The sequence below is a fragment of the Palaemon carinicauda genome, chromosome 4 (assembly GCF_036898095.1).
Source record: "Palaemon carinicauda isolate YSFRI2023 chromosome 4, ASM3689809v2, whole genome shotgun sequence".
In the NCBI taxonomy this organism is placed as follows: domain Eukaryota; kingdom Metazoa; phylum Arthropoda; class Malacostraca; order Decapoda; family Palaemonidae; genus Palaemon; species Palaemon carinicauda.
This window is the reverse complement of record NC_090728.1, coordinates 180,183,442-180,199,718: the sequence shown is the minus strand read 5'-3', so window position 1 is coordinate 180,199,718 and position 16,277 is coordinate 180,183,442. Positions and strand designations below refer to the sequence as shown.

The window sequence follows — 16,277 nt, the reverse complement described above, 5'->3', positions numbered from 1 at the left end:
CAATGTAGTGCTGTCTAGCCAGTCAAAGGACCCCAAAACTCTCTAGCTGTAGTATCTCAACGGGTGACTGGTGCCCTGGCCAACTTACTACCTAGAAGTTTTATTCCAGCTGTGACAAAGTTAAGGAATGATTTTACTTGCGTAGTTGAATCGGTAGAACTTCGAAAGTCTAAACTTGCAGCAAATGTTGTTATGTTGAACTGGTTGACAGGAGTCTCTTTCTATATTTTATACATGAAAAATGTTTTAGTGTTTTACTTTTCTTAAAGTATTTTATTTTAATAATTGTTCATTATTTCTCATATAGTTTATTTATTTCCTTATGTCATTTTCTCACTCGGCTATTTTTCCCAGTTGGAGCCCTTGGGCTTATATCATCTTTCTTTCCCAACGAGGGTTGTAGATTAGCTAGTAGTAATAATAAATAGTACAGAGATTACTACGTTCAGAAACGACCTATACAACCGTAACGGTTGCTTTCCTAGAAATTCCAGGACGAGCTGAGTACCATAACCACGTGACCACGGGGCCACACAGTCTAGTGTTGGAAGCGGTTTCGAGAGGGTTTGTAGAGATCAGTGTTGCAGGTGCTTTGAGAGGAACGCTACTGACTTGAACGTTTGGTTCCACTAATACTCTTTACAGTTATCTTTTATCGTGGGAGTGTTTTCTCCTTTAAAGGTGATCTGTAGTACTGGTTACAGCGATTTTAATGGTCGTCCGAACTCACTGTTATCCTTAGTTTTGCTCATGTAATTCTTTTTTTGTGTAAATTTTATTTTATTTTTCATCAAATCGAAGTGATGCTAGTGTTTTCTAGTGTTTTCAATGGACTAGAACTCTAGAACTGGAAAGTCAAATACACATTATATATATATATATATATATATATATATATATATATATATATATATACATATATGTGTGTGTGATGAATAATTCTGCTTTGACGAAACACAGCAAAAGATATTTCTCGTTTGTTTGTGTATAAAGATTCGCCCCGTTGCCAAATTCACTTAGGTCGTGTCTAAACTTCCTGAGGAATTAGATTTCACGTTTGTTTTCCTCCTGACCACCCCCGAGGGCTACACAACAGAACGCCAGGAAGTTTCTTATATATCTTGTCTTTCATATAACACGGTGCATTAAGATGCGTTTTCTTATACTACTGTGGACCTATGTGCAAATATGTACAGTGTATATATATATATATATATATATATATATATATATATATATATATATAATGTAAATATAGATGTACTTACAAGTGTGTGTCTATGTTGTACTGTATATAGGCTACACATACAGATTTGTGTATATATATATATACATATATATAGGTAGATAGATAGATGGATATATATATATGTATATATATATATAGGTATATATATATAGATATGTATATATATATATATATATATATTATATATATATATATAATGTATGTGTTTTTATATTATTATTATTATCATCATCATCATCATCTTCGTGTTTGATATGAATTCAAGATGTAGTTTATCTCCTGTAAGTACGTTCTCGACTCTTACATTTCGAGAAAAAGAATTTATCTACACATTCTGTCTATTTCTCACTGATCGAAAAGTTTCTTCATTCAAGGAAATAGCATAGATGAAGTAAATTCAAATCTATTGGTTGATTTAATTGCAAAGACAAATATAACGCCACCTTTTTTTCAATAGTCTTTTTCAAATACTATTTCAGTTATGTATTTTCATGTAGTTTATTTAAGAGCTTTTGAGAGTATTACTACCAAAGTCTTATGCTGTTATTTTGTCTAAATCATTATTATTATTATTATTATTATTATTATTATTATTATTATTATTATTATTATTATTATTATTAGCTAAGCTACAGCCCAAGTTGGAAAAGCAGGATGCTATAAACCCAAAGGATTCAACATGGGGAAAAGTAGCCCAGTGAGGAACAGAAATAAACAAACTACAAGAGAAGTAATAAACAATTGAAAATTTTAAGAACATTAATGACAATAAACTAGATCTTTCTCAAATAAACTATATCACCGAAGATTCAAGCTTGAATAATTAAATTGGCGTATCAAACCACATTGAAGTCTGACGAATCTCTAACCTGTCTGTAGAGAGACGTTGTTTACTTTTTATTTATTGGCTAGAATTTCTCAAGAAAGCAACTTGATTTCTGTGAAGTCATTTCCTCTCAAGACTTTTTTTTTTTTTTTTTTTTTTTTTTTTTTTTTTTTTTTTTTTTTTTGCAATGTCATGTACTTTCCCATAGGACTGTATGTACGTGAAGTATACAGTAGAAGTGCTAGGTAAGCGCTCTCCTCTTGAGCGGATCAACACATCTTTTACCGGAGATAGTATTGTTATACATGAACAGATATTTGTAGAAAATAGAACCGTAACTGAACTGGCATTATGGCTATAGGAGAGGTTTTGTGGTGGCTTATTGGAAGCGTCCCTGCCTAGCGATCTCCTGGAATGTGGTTCGAGTCCCGCTCAAGCTCGATAGTTTTTCTTGTGTCTGCAACCTCATCATCCTTGTGAGTTAAGGATGGAGGGTTTTGGGAAGCCTATAGGTCTACCTGCTGAGTTATCAACAACTGTTGCCGGACCCTCTATGGTCATAGCTTGAATTGAGGTGAATTGGTCATTGATCATTTATATATATATTTTGTCAGTCTCTAGGGCATTATCACTGTCCCTTGCCTCTGCCATTCGTTACGACCTTTAAATCTGTAAAAGGAAAAGGTGAATATTGAGTCACTACAGAATTCGATACTACAATTGCTGAAGTAACCAGTTGGTGACTTGGCAAATATTCCCCGGTTCGTTGACCTAAAAAGGGATAATTTCATTGGATATTGAATCCAGAATTGATATTCTAAAAAAAAAAAAGAAAAAAAAAGAGAAAAAAAATTAGTCATTGGTGTGTTTGTTAATTTTTCTGAATGAACCATTAGAGGTGACACAGATTATACCAAACATAGTAGATCGTCTAGAAACGAGATAAACATGGACAGTAACTCAAATATTTGTTGTTTACAGTGGTTAATGCATTTGCTGATTGGGTCTCTTATCTACAGTCAAAGGATTTGAAAGAATGTTCTTCATTTTTTTGCCCTATGTACTAATTGTCTGAAAAAAAAATTAAACTCATGACTTGTTCAACATATATACTATCGAGCTATCACACATCTTGAAAAAACAAAAAGTGGCCTTTAAACTATATGCAGATGATACTCAGTTCTACCTTTCAATTTCAACAACACAAGATACAAAGAAGAAAATTGATGAGGTAATGACTGAAATAAAAACATGGATGCAGAGGAAAAAGCTTAAATTAAATGATGATAAAACAGAATGTATGTTTTTTGGCACAAAAGTGGCTTTGAAGAATTACCAGTTATTTCAAAGTATAAAAATTGGTGACGCTGAGTTTAAGATTGTGCCTGTTGTGAAAAATTTGGGTGTACTGATAGATTGTAATTTGTCAATGAGGGATCAAATAGTGAACACAGTGAAAGTGTGTAACTATCACCTGAGAAACATAGCATTTATTAGGAAATATTTAACAGAGGGCAGTACAAAAATTTTAGTGATGAGTCACGTAATAAGGCTTGATTATTGCAATTCTCTGTACTATAAATTGCCCAATACACTACTAAGAAAGCTTCAAAATGTGCAAAACCGGGTGGCTAGACTGATAAAAGGCATTAAATTTCGGGAGAGAATAACTCCTGCACTGATCGATCTACATTGGTTACCTGTTAAGGCTAGAATTGAATTTAAGATTTGTTTGTTGACTCACAAAACACTTACAAGTGATAAGCCTAAATATCTTCGTGATTGCTTGGTCCCCTACCCTCAAGCTACCAGAGCTGCTGTAAGAGTTAGACATGCTGATGACCCATATAGACTATTCGAAATTAGTGTGAATCATGCAATAGGAGGAAGAACCTTTTGTTATGCAGCACCGAGACTCTTCAACGACCTTCCACTTGATGTCAAGAATACCAAAAATGTGGCAGCTTTCAAGAAAAACCTGAAGACTTATCTCTTTGGAAAGTGTTATAATAGTGATCTGAAAACTATTAAGCCAGAATACAAATGCTAGCGAATAACTGAAAAGATACAGAACAAAATATTAACTGGAAAGAAATTATTTTCACGCACCAAGGCCCGCCTGAACAGACTCTTAGTGTCTATGAAGGGCAAGAAATAAACCCCTAAAAGTAAAAGTAAGAATTAGAGGGTCAATCAGTATAGAGCAGACCTCCGCCAGGTCAGCTTATATCTCGACGTTTTGCTCGTTCATGACCTTGACCTTTGACCTTCCAAACTATAATTATTTCCAGCTCTTTGCAGGATAGTTTAAAACCCCTGCAAGTTTCATTACTTTACGATTAAAATTGTGATGAGATCCGCAGGACACGGCGCTGATTCTCTTCTGTTTTCAACGTGTCTGTGACATTCTTTGTCTACAGTAATATCATTTAAGTGACATTGTCGTATTTCTAAAAATTTCTAATAAATAGTTAGCAATACCAAGGACAACCAGAGTTTATGATTCAAAGCTCGCAATTAATGAATGGTCTTGTATATTTTTGCAAGAAATTATTGTATTTTGAACACATTTGTGTTACATATGTGACATTTTGAAATTTACTTTTTTAACTTTTTATGAAATATTTGGGATGGAATTTTGGAAAGGGCCAACTCTTTGTCCTCGTTTACGATGAATTATAATAGTCATATACTTTCTATGGGGGGTTTGTAGCGGGGGTTTACATTCACCAGTTCTAAGAACTATAAAGGAGGCCTGTGTTTATCTTCTGAATAGATAAGAATTAAAATGCAAAAAAAAAAAAAAAATAGTATTAATACTCCAAGGAGTATTAATATCCGCCCGTTGAGATACTGCCGCTAGAGAGTTGTGGGATCCTTTGACTGGCCAGACAGTACTACATTGGATCCTTCCTTCTGGTTACGGTTCACTTTCCCTCTGCTTACACATCCACCGAATAGTCTGGCCTATTCTTTACAGATTCTCCTCTGTCCTCATACACATGACAACACTGTGATTATCAAACAATTCTTCTTCGCCCAAGGGGTTAACTACTGCACTGTAATTATTAAGTGGCTACTTTCTCTTGGTAAGGGTAGAAGAGACTCTAGCCATGGTCAGCAGCCCTTCTAGGAGAAGGAAACTCCAAAATCAAACCATTATTCTCTAGTCTTGGGTAGTGCCATAACCTCTGTACCATGCTCTTCCACTGTCTTGGGTTAGAGATCTCTTGTTTGAGGGTACAATCAGGCACACTGTTCTATCTTATTTCTCTTCATCTGGTTTTGTTTAATTTTTTATAGTTTATTTAATAAATATTTATTTCAATGTTGTTACTGTTCGTAAGATATTTGATTTTTCCTTGTTTCCTTTCCTCACTGGGCTATTTTCCCTGTTGGGGCCCCTGGGCCTTATAGCTGTGACCCTTCTTTCCTTCAAGTAATTTGGAAACGTCCTCGCCTGGCGTTCTGCCGAACAGGTATTCGAGTACGCTTAAGCGCCATGGTTTCTTGTACTGTCTGCAAGTTCACCATCCTTCTCATCTAAGGAGGAAGGGGGTGGTTTGGGAGAGCCTATAGGTCTACTTATTGAGTCATCAGCAGCCATTGTTGATCCTCCCTGGTCCTATCTTGGGTGAAGAGAGGGGGCTTGTGCTCTGATCATATGTATATATGGCCAGTCTCTAGGGCGTTGTCCTGCAAGGGCAATGTCGCTGTCCCTTGCTTCTTCCATTCATGAGTGACCTTTAAACCTTTAGATTTATATAAATTGGTAATTGATTTTGTAAATAACTTCTCATTTTCTTTCCTAAGATTTTAGTTACCGGGGTTTAAATTACATTGTAATTTTTTAATTAAATTACAGTGTTAGTTTTTTAGTTACAGGACTTTAAATTACATTGTTATTTTTTTAGTTACAGGACTTTAAATTACATTGTTATTTTTCTAGTCACAGGACTTTAAATTACATTGTTATTTTTTTAGTTACAGGACTTTAAATTACATTGTTATTTTTTTAGTTACAGGACTTTAAATTACATTGTTATTTTTTTAGTTACAGGACTTTAAATTACTTTGTTATTTTTTCAGTTACAGGACTTTAAATTACATTGTTATTTTTTTAGTTACAGGACTTTGAATTACAATGTTAGTTTTCAAGTTCCAGGACTTTAAATTACATTTCTATTTTTAGTTACAGGACTTTAAATTACGATGTTAGTTTTTCAGTCAAGCTGATTTAAATTACATTGTTACTTTATCTTATAAAAAAAAATCTTCCTTCCAATATCAAGACAAAAGAAAGCATTCACATACACAATGCACCATCTCTCTCTCTCTCTCTCTCTCTCTCTCTCTCTCTCTCTCTCTCTCTCTCTCTCTCTCTCTCTCTCTCCGGAAAATCTTTCATAATATCGATATTCTAAAGATAATTGAGACATCCGGTTCCCTCCTTCGCTCGTTAGTGGGATTTCAAATGATTGTCATCATCTCGCCATTAATTGCCAGATGTTTGCACGGTGGATTATTTTCCGACGTTGGGAAATGTTGACGTTGTTTTGTTTTATACGTAATTTACGTTCTTTATTTTAAGAGGATGAATGGTATTTTATTTTAGTAACAACACATACTTAAAAACTCGCATTGTCATGATACGTATACTGTTTATATATATATATATATATATATATATATATATATATATATATATATATATATATATATATATATATATATATATATATATATGTGTGTGTGTGTGTGTGTGTCGTCGACTGAAATATTTTCCTGAAACTTGATTCTCACATAAAGTGTTACCATATTATTATTATCATTATAATTATTATAAAAACTAAATAAGCTCGAAATATTTGCTTAATTAATATGTTCTACTTAATTGTTATTTTTTCCCTTTCTAAAGCGAACCCCTTCCATTGGATGTCATCTGTCCATTTTTAATCCACAGCAGATTCACAACTTATCAACTTTGAGTTTCTTATCAATATTGATAATCTACGAGGAAGAAATTATTAGCTCTCTCTCTCTCTCTCTCTCTCTCTCTCTCTCTCTCTCTCTCTCTCTCTCTCTCTCTCTCTCTCTCTCTCTCTCTCTCAGAGGTAACGCAAACATGAAGCAGTATTTTTTCCAATCAAAAGTATGTTACTACGGGTTTAAACTTAAATTTTTTAGACGGTTTCTCTACTTAACCTCTCTCTCTCTCTCTCTCTCTCTCTCTCTCTCTCTCTCTCTCTCTCTCTCTCTCTCTCTCTCTCTCTCTCTCTCTCTCCGTCATTATATTAATCTAAAAATTCTTTTATGACTTGTCTATACTAAACTATGCAGGAATTAGTGTCATAGTAATTTTTTTATATATATTTTAGCTAAGGAAGATACACCTGTCCATCTCAGTATAGAACATGTATACACAAATTCACTTAAAAAGGAGAAAAGAGATTATCTTTGGGAGTACGAATGGCTGATTATGTAAAATAATTTTACATTTCGATGTTGAATAAATAACTATATATATATATATATATATATATATATATATATATATATATAAATATATATATACATATATATATATATATTTGTGTATATATATATATATATATATATATATATATATATATATATATATATATATATATTCTACGTATGTATGGTGCTTGTAAACTCCACTTGTCATAATTGAAACTCATTCGGTTATTAAACTTACGTTATCGGTGTCATAGAAGCAGGGCCAAAAATTTTTATATTATCTATATTAGGGCAAGTATATGTAAATTATCCCCATGAATATATATATATATATATATATATATATATATATATATATTTATATATATATATATATATATATATATATATATATATATATATACAGTGAGAGTTCCTATAGAAATTTATCAATCATTCGATGTAGAGCTCAGTTGATCCTGCCATTGCATCACATTAATGTTGAAACGTTTGATGCAATCCTCCCGTGAACTATAAAACACTCCCGTAGAATTATTACCCAAATTTCATCAATGGACAAGAACTACCAGTAAGTAGGACACAATCCAACCACAGCTTAGTGTGTCAATGTCATGTATCATCATCTTTCGTGTGCACGGGTTTACGTATTTGCAGATTTTGTCATCATGCTATGGTTTGCGCTATATATATATATATATATATATATATATATATATATATATATATATATATATATATATATATATATATATATATATATATATACAGTGTATATATATATATATATATATATATATATATATATATATATATATATATATACACTGTATATATATATATATATATATATATATATATATATATATATGTGTGTGTGTGTGTGTGTGTGTATATATATTACGAAAGTTTATTCAAAATATAATAGTTTTAACTCTTGATCCATATTTTACGTAAACAAATTGTATAACGTGGTGTCCTGTTGGTAATGTCCTTGACTGGTGATTGCTAGACTGGGGTTCCAGTCCAACTCAAACTCGTTAGTTTCTTTGGTCGCTGCTGCAACATCACCATCCATGTGAGATAAGAATAGCGGGTTTGGGGGAGTCTATAGGTCTATTTGCTGAGTCATCAGCAGCCATTGCCTGCCCCTCCCTGGTCCCAGCTTGGATAGGGAGGGCGCTTGGACGCTGATCATGTGTATATATGGTCGATCTCTAGGGCATTGTCTTGCTTGATAAGGAAATGTCACTGTCCCATGTCTCTGCCATTCATGAGTGGCCTTTAAAACTTGAATAGCTTTTGTGGTCGTGTACGTAAAAATATCTGAAACGAATTACATTGAAATGGTTTCAGATATTGATAAGTGCATCAATAATTATGAAAGTCTTTTATATAATGCAGAACTATAGAGACAAGACATTAATCTGCCATCAGGCTTATGATTATTATTATTATTACTAGCTAAGCTACAACCCTTGTTGAAAAAGCAAGATGCTATAAGCCCAGAGGCTCCAACAGGGAAAATAGCCCAGCGAGGAAAGGAAAAAAGGAAAATAGAATATTTCAAGAAGAGTAGCAACAGTGAAATAAATATCACCTATATAAACTATAAAAACTTTAACAAAACAAGAGGAAGAGAAATAAGAGAGAATAGTGTGCATGAGTGTACCTTCAAGCAAGAGAACTCTAACCCAACATAGTGGAAGACCATGGTACAGAGGCTATGGCACTACCCAAGACTAGAGAACAATGGTTTGATTTTGGAGTGCCCTTCCTGCAAAGTTACAAATTATCAATCGACAAGTACCGAGGTTAAGAAAAAGATTATTGTATAAAGAAGTTTAACATTCATGACTAATCGGTCTCTCCCTGTCCTTTGAGTATGGGGAGACAGAGTAGACGCTGGTGAGAGAGGATACCCTGAGAGATACACTCGGAAACCAATCTCCCACAAATTGCCGAAACTGCCGTGTTGTAGTTAGAAAAGGGGGAGGGTGGAATAGTTAAATTTGTGTGTGCATGTCTCCAAATATTTAGCCGTCCTTTTTGGCGGGTCGCGTGCACTTTAATTTAGTATTCTAAGACATGGTAATTAGTAAAGCGTGTATTATTACCCATCAAACCTTCCTTAAGAGTAATGTCATGGTTTATGATAATAACTTTGGCGTTAACAGGTAATCGAGATGGGAGCTTAATCGCTTATCATGTTTGCATGAGATGATGAAAACGAGACGTTGCATTAGCAGGCGAACACGCTCTTTTTTTCTGCGACTATTTTGCAAATTATTTCGAATTTACTTTCGACTTATGTGCTGATTCGTGCAGACGAATATGACCTATAATGAGACAATGGATGCATTTGCTGACTTGCCATGTACTGTGTTCCTGCTTCTCTCTTTCTTCCTTCCAAAATCAAAACATTGTTCTCTAGTCTTGGATAGTGCCATAGCTTCTGTACCGTGGCTTTTAACTGTCTTGGGTTAGAGCTTTCATGTTTCTCTTACTCGTGTTTTTGAAGTTTTTATAGTTTATATATAAAAGATCTTAATTTAATGTTGTTACTGATGATACCTTAAGATCAGTAACAAAGTTAAAATTTATATTGTCATATTATATATAAACTATGAAGAGAGACTGATGTCAGCCTGTTCAAAATGAAAACATTCGTTGCAAGTTAGAACTTCTGAAGTGCCACCGATTCAACTGCCATATTAGGAAGATCATTCCGCAACTTTTGGTCACAGCTGGAATAAAATTTATACAATACTGTGTAGTGTTGAGCAGCATGATGGAGAACGCAAGACTTAAAATTAACTGCCTACATAGTGCTACGTACAGGATGGTACATACTGGGAAGATCTGAATGCAAAGGATGGTCAGAGTTATGAAAAAATCTTATGCAACATGTATAAAAACCAACTGAAAGTGAATAACATTCCTGGGAATAATGTATTTCATATCAAAAGGAGGTCATTTCTAAATATATGGAAACACTGTTGTAATTGTTGGATCAAGCGTTGAGTTTTAAGGATCGGTAGTAAAAATAAAAAAAAAAAAATAAAAAATAAAAAACCGAATACAGGTATTTGATAACTATCGAAATTCCATATTCCCACTTTTCCGTTACCTTATCGGCAATAGAGTGACAGCTAACAGTGACTCAACACTTTTGAAAAAAATGAGGAACGCACTGCGCACGCAGTTCCACACTCGGTGAATCTATACGGTGGCTTTTCCAGTTTTTTTCTTTTTTTCCCTCTTTAATGCAATAACAGTTTCTTTATTGAGGTTTCACTTGTTATATGCTTGCCGAAGCACGAGGAAGTTCGTCCCGTGGCAATGTTTTATTAAGGTACAGTACAAAGAAGAGTTGTATACTATGCACTTACCACATACACACACATACATATATATATATATATATATATATATATATATATATATATATATATATAATATACATATATACGTATATATATACATATGTATATGTATATATATATATATATATGTATATTTATATATATATACATATATAAATATATATATATATATAAATATATATATATATATATATATATATATATATTTATATATGTATATAAATATATATATATATATATATATATATATATATACTAATACATATATGTATATGTATATATATACATATATATGTATATATATATATATATATATATATATATATATATATATATATATATATGTACTGTATATGTATAGATATGTGTGTATATATATATATATATATATATATATATATATATATATATATATATATATATATGTATGTATGTATACACACACGCACACATAATGGCCAAAGCAGAAATTTTCTCGGTACACAATAACATTTTGAAAATATTAAAATAAAAATTTTACGAATATGGCGACGATTTGAACAAATTCTCTCTCTCTCTCTCTCTCTCTCTCTCTCTCTCTCTCTCTCTCTCTCTCTCTCTCTCTCTCTCTCTCTCTCTCGTTGTTTTCCCACAAGTTTAAGGTTACAAGTAAAAAGCGTAAATGAAAGTTTGTGAAATGCTAATGAATGTATGAAAAAAATACTATAAAAAGAATGAAATTTGAAATTTACTTAGACGGTCATGAAGCATAAAATTACCGCTGTATGAGTTCTTATAGCTGTGAATATATATATATATATATATATATATATATATATATATATATATATATATATATATATATATATATATATAATTATAATCAGCCATTACTAGTTCACTCCAGAGCAAAGGCCTCAGACCTGTCCTTATATATATGTAATATATATATATATATATATATATATATATATATATATATATATATATATATATATATATATATATATACACACACATATATATATATATATATATATATATATATATATATATATATATATGTGTGTGTGTGTGTGTGTGTGAGGAAAACAACCTGGTATCTACCAATCATTCCAGCATAGGTCATACGCCAATATTGAACGTAAGCACTACAAAGTATCCAGTACTGTCTTACATACCAGTGAGTTTTACCCAACATACGGAGGTAATTGATAGCTTTCAATTCAAATTACTCTTGCTGAGTGTGAAATTTCGATTACCGTACGAGTAGGCTATACTGAAAATACAGAATGAAACGGATCAGATAAACATTATTTGCATTTATCTCTGTCGTTATATACACAATATATATATATATATATATATATACACATAGTTTATATAAATATTTATATATATTCATACATACATACATGCATACATATACAGTATATGCATACACATAGTTTATATAAATATTTATATATATATATATATTATATACATATATATAATATATATATATTTAGATACTCTCACATACATACATACATACATACATGTATATATATATATATATATATATATATATATATATATATATATATATGAATATTTATATAAACAATATGTATGTATATATATATATATATATATATATATATATATATATATATATATGCATAGGAGATGATGATGATAATGATATATATATCATGCTAAAGTGAGAGAAAGTGAGACAAACGGAATTGCATAATTGAAATGTACCTTAATAATTAGCATTTATAATGCGGGTTCAGGATGTCGTTTTTCCACCTCTGCAAGTGTGTTCCGCCTTCTGCTTGCTAATTACCATGGGAGAGAGAGAGAGAGAGAGAGAGAGAGAGAGAGAGAGAGAGAGAGAGAGAGAGAGAGAGAGAGTGAGAGAGAGAGAGAGAGAGATTTCATTTCTGTCTTGGTTAATGTAACTTTGAACGGAAAGTTTAAAAATTATTTGTGCAATATACTTTTTATTTAGTTTTCATTCATTTATTGGTAAAGATAAGAACAGTAATATCAACTGTCGTTTTTATTTGCATTTGATAAGAATAAAAACAGGATTATTAATTTCTGAAATACGGTCTGTAGAATAGCAAGAGCCCGTGCTTGGCCAGATGTGCCAGGCAATCTACAACAACAACAATAACAACAAGTGTTGTTTATAGTTTTGAAAATTAGCTTTCATTCGTTTGTAGTGTGACAGCGAATGTAGAAAGTATATGGAAAATAAAAGATCAGTGAAAGCGAAAGATAAATGTTTTAGAAAATTTATGGGAAAATAAAAAAGTGAAAACAAACGATAAATGTTTTAGAAAATGTATTTGGAAATAAAAGAACAGTGAAAAGATAATATAAACGTTGCAGAAAACATATGGGAAAAAAAAGAACAGTGAAAACAGATTATAAATCAAGAAAATAAAGCAAACGTGAAAACAAAATATAAATGTAGAAAGTATATGGGAAAACAAAAGAACACTGAAAATAAAAGATAACTTTTCTAGAAAATATATTGGAAAATAAAAGAGCAGTAAAAACAAAAGATAGATTTAAAAAAATGTATAGGGAAATAAAAGAACAGTGAAACCAAAATATAGATTTACAAAATATATGGGAAAATAAAAGAACAGTGAAACCAAAATATAAATGTACAAAATATATGGGAAAATACAAGAACAGTGAAACCAAAATATAGATGTACAAAATATATGGGAAAATAAAAGAACAGTGAAAAAAACATAAATGTAAAAATGGCTGACATTAGTCCTGTTCGGTTCTCGGTAGCTGGATGTGCCCTGCTACCAATCCTATTAGCGACCTCCTTCGCCTGGTCGCAGGACTTTCGTGTATCGGAAGGAGCCAATATCCTCATTCTTCACCCGATTTATGCCGGAAGCCACGAGCTGACCCTCCGGAGATTCGGCGAGGAGTTGGTCAAGCGAGGTCACAAGGTCACGCAAGTTCGATGGAAGTCCAGCAAGACCTTGGAGGTCAATTCGACCGTGGAAGTCCTGACGCTAAGACCTGATAATCATGATTTGCGGTGAGTCCAGTTATGCTTATTAATTATTATATGTTACTTTGTTTATTTTGAATTATTTATTGATGCAATGGGAAGATATTCATAAGGTTGTGGTGGCCGATGTGATAACGTCCCTGACTGTTGAACGCCAGACTGGCGTTCGAGTACAGCTCAAACTCTTTAGTTTCTATGGTCACTGCAACCTCACCATCCTTGTGAGCTAATGATTGGGGGGGGGGGGAAATAGGTCTATCTGCTGAGTCATCAGCACCCATTGCCTGGCCCTCCTTGGTCCTAGCTTGGGTGGAGAGGGAGCTTGGGCACTGATCATATGTATATATGGTCAGTCTCTAGGGCATTGTCCTACTCGGTAGGACAATGTCACTGTCCCTTGCCTCTGCCATTCATGAGCGGCTTTTAAACTGGGTTATATAATGTTTGTGTCTTGATTTATCCAGAATTCTGAATTTTTACATACATACATATACCAAAGGCACTTCCCCCAATTTTGGGGGGTAGCCGACAACAACAAGAAACAAAACAAAAAGGGGACCTCTACTCTCTACGTTCCTCCAGCCTAACCAGGGACTCAGCCGAGTTCAGCTGGTACTGCTAGGGTGCCACAGCCCAACCTCCCACATTTCCACCACAGATGAAGCTTCATACTGCTGAGTCCCCTACTGCTGCTACCTCCGCGGTCATCTAAGGCACCGGAGGAAGCAGCAGGGCCTACCGGAACTGCGTCACAATCGCTCGCCATTCATTCCTATTTCTAGCACGCTCTCTTGCCTCTCTCACATCTATCCTCCTATCACCCAGAGCTTTCTTCACACCATCCATCCACCCAAACCTTGGCCTTCCTCTTGTACTTCTCCCATCAACTCTTGCATTCATCACCTTCTTTAGCAGACAGCTATTTTCCATTCTCTCAACATGGCCAAACCACCTCAACACATTCATATCCACTCTAGCCGCTAACTCATTTCTTACACCCGTTCTCACCCTCACCACTTCGTTCCTAACCCTATCTACTCGAGATACACCAGCCATACTCCTCAGACACTTCATCTCAAACACATTCAATTTCTGTCTCTCCATCACTTTCATTCCCCACAACTCCGATCCATACATCACAGTTGGTACAATCACTTTCTCATATAGAACTCTCTTTACATTCATGCCCAATCCTCTATTTTTTACTACTCCCTTAACTGCCCCCAACACTTTGCAACCTTCATTCACTCTCTGACGTACATCTGCTTCCACTCCACCATTTGCTGCAACAACAGACCCCAAGTACTTAAACTGATCCACCTCCTCAAGTAACTCTCCATTCAACATGACATTCAACCTTGCACCACCTTCCCTTCTCGTACATCTCATAACCTTACTCTTACCCACATTAACTCTCAACTTCCTTCTCTCACACACCCTTCCAAATTCTGTCACTAGTCGGTCAAGCTTCTCTTCTGTGTCTGCTACCAGTACAGTATCATCCGCAAACAACAACTGATTTACCTCCCATTCATGATCATTCTCGCCTACCAGTTTTAATCCTCGTCCAAGCACTCTAGCATTCACCTCTCTCACCACTCCATCAACATACAAGTTAAACAACCACGGCGACATCACACATCCCTGTCTCAGCCCCACTCTCACCGGAAACCAATCGCTCACCTCATTTCCTATTCTAACACATGCTTTACTACCTGTGTAGAACTTTTCACTGCTTGCAACAACCTTCCACCAACTCCATATAACCTCATCACATTCCACATTGCTTCCCTATCAACTCTATCATATGCTTTCTCCAGATCCATAAACGCAACATACACCTCCTTACCTTTTGCTAAATATTTCTCGCATATCTGCCTAACTGTAAAAATCTGATTCATACAACCCCTACCTCTTCTAAAACCACCCTGTACTTCCAAGATTGCATTCTCTGTTTTATCCTTAATCCTATTGATCAGTATTCTACCATACACTTTTCCAACTACACTCAACAAACTAATACCTCTTGAATTACAACACTCATGCACATCTCCCTTACCCTTATATAGTGGTACAATACATGCACAGACCCAATCTACTGGTACCATTGACAACACAAAACACACATTAAACAATCTCACCAACCATTCAAGTACAGTCACACCCCCTTCCTTCAACATCTCAGCTTTCACACCATCCATACCCGATGCTTTTCCTACTCTCGTTTCATCTAGTGCTCTCCTCACTTCCTCTATTGTAATCTCTCTCTCATTCTCATCTCCCATCACTGGCACCTCAACACCTGGAACCGCAATTATATCTGCC

The 16,277-nt window shown here is 33.8% G+C and overlaps 1 protein-coding gene across 2 annotated transcripts in view; it reads left to right on the top strand.

The window, feature by feature from the left end:
• Positions 1 to 16,277, top strand: part of LOC137640245 (UDP-glucuronosyltransferase 1A8-like) — a 107,615-nt gene that overhangs the window by 47,671 nt on the left and 43,667 nt on the right. Inside the window, exon 1 of one of the 2 annotated variants that reach the window (XM_068372818.1) lies at positions 13,529 to 13,979. The exons of the other annotated variant lie outside the window; for it this stretch is intronic. Within the exon in view, the coding sequence (XP_068228919.1) occupies positions 13,687 to 13,979 (293 nt within the window). The 5' untranslated portion in view covers positions 13,529 to 13,686. Of the gene's footprint in view, positions 1 to 13,528; positions 13,980 to 16,277 lie in introns of those variants that run through there. 2 annotated transcript variants of the gene reach the window in all.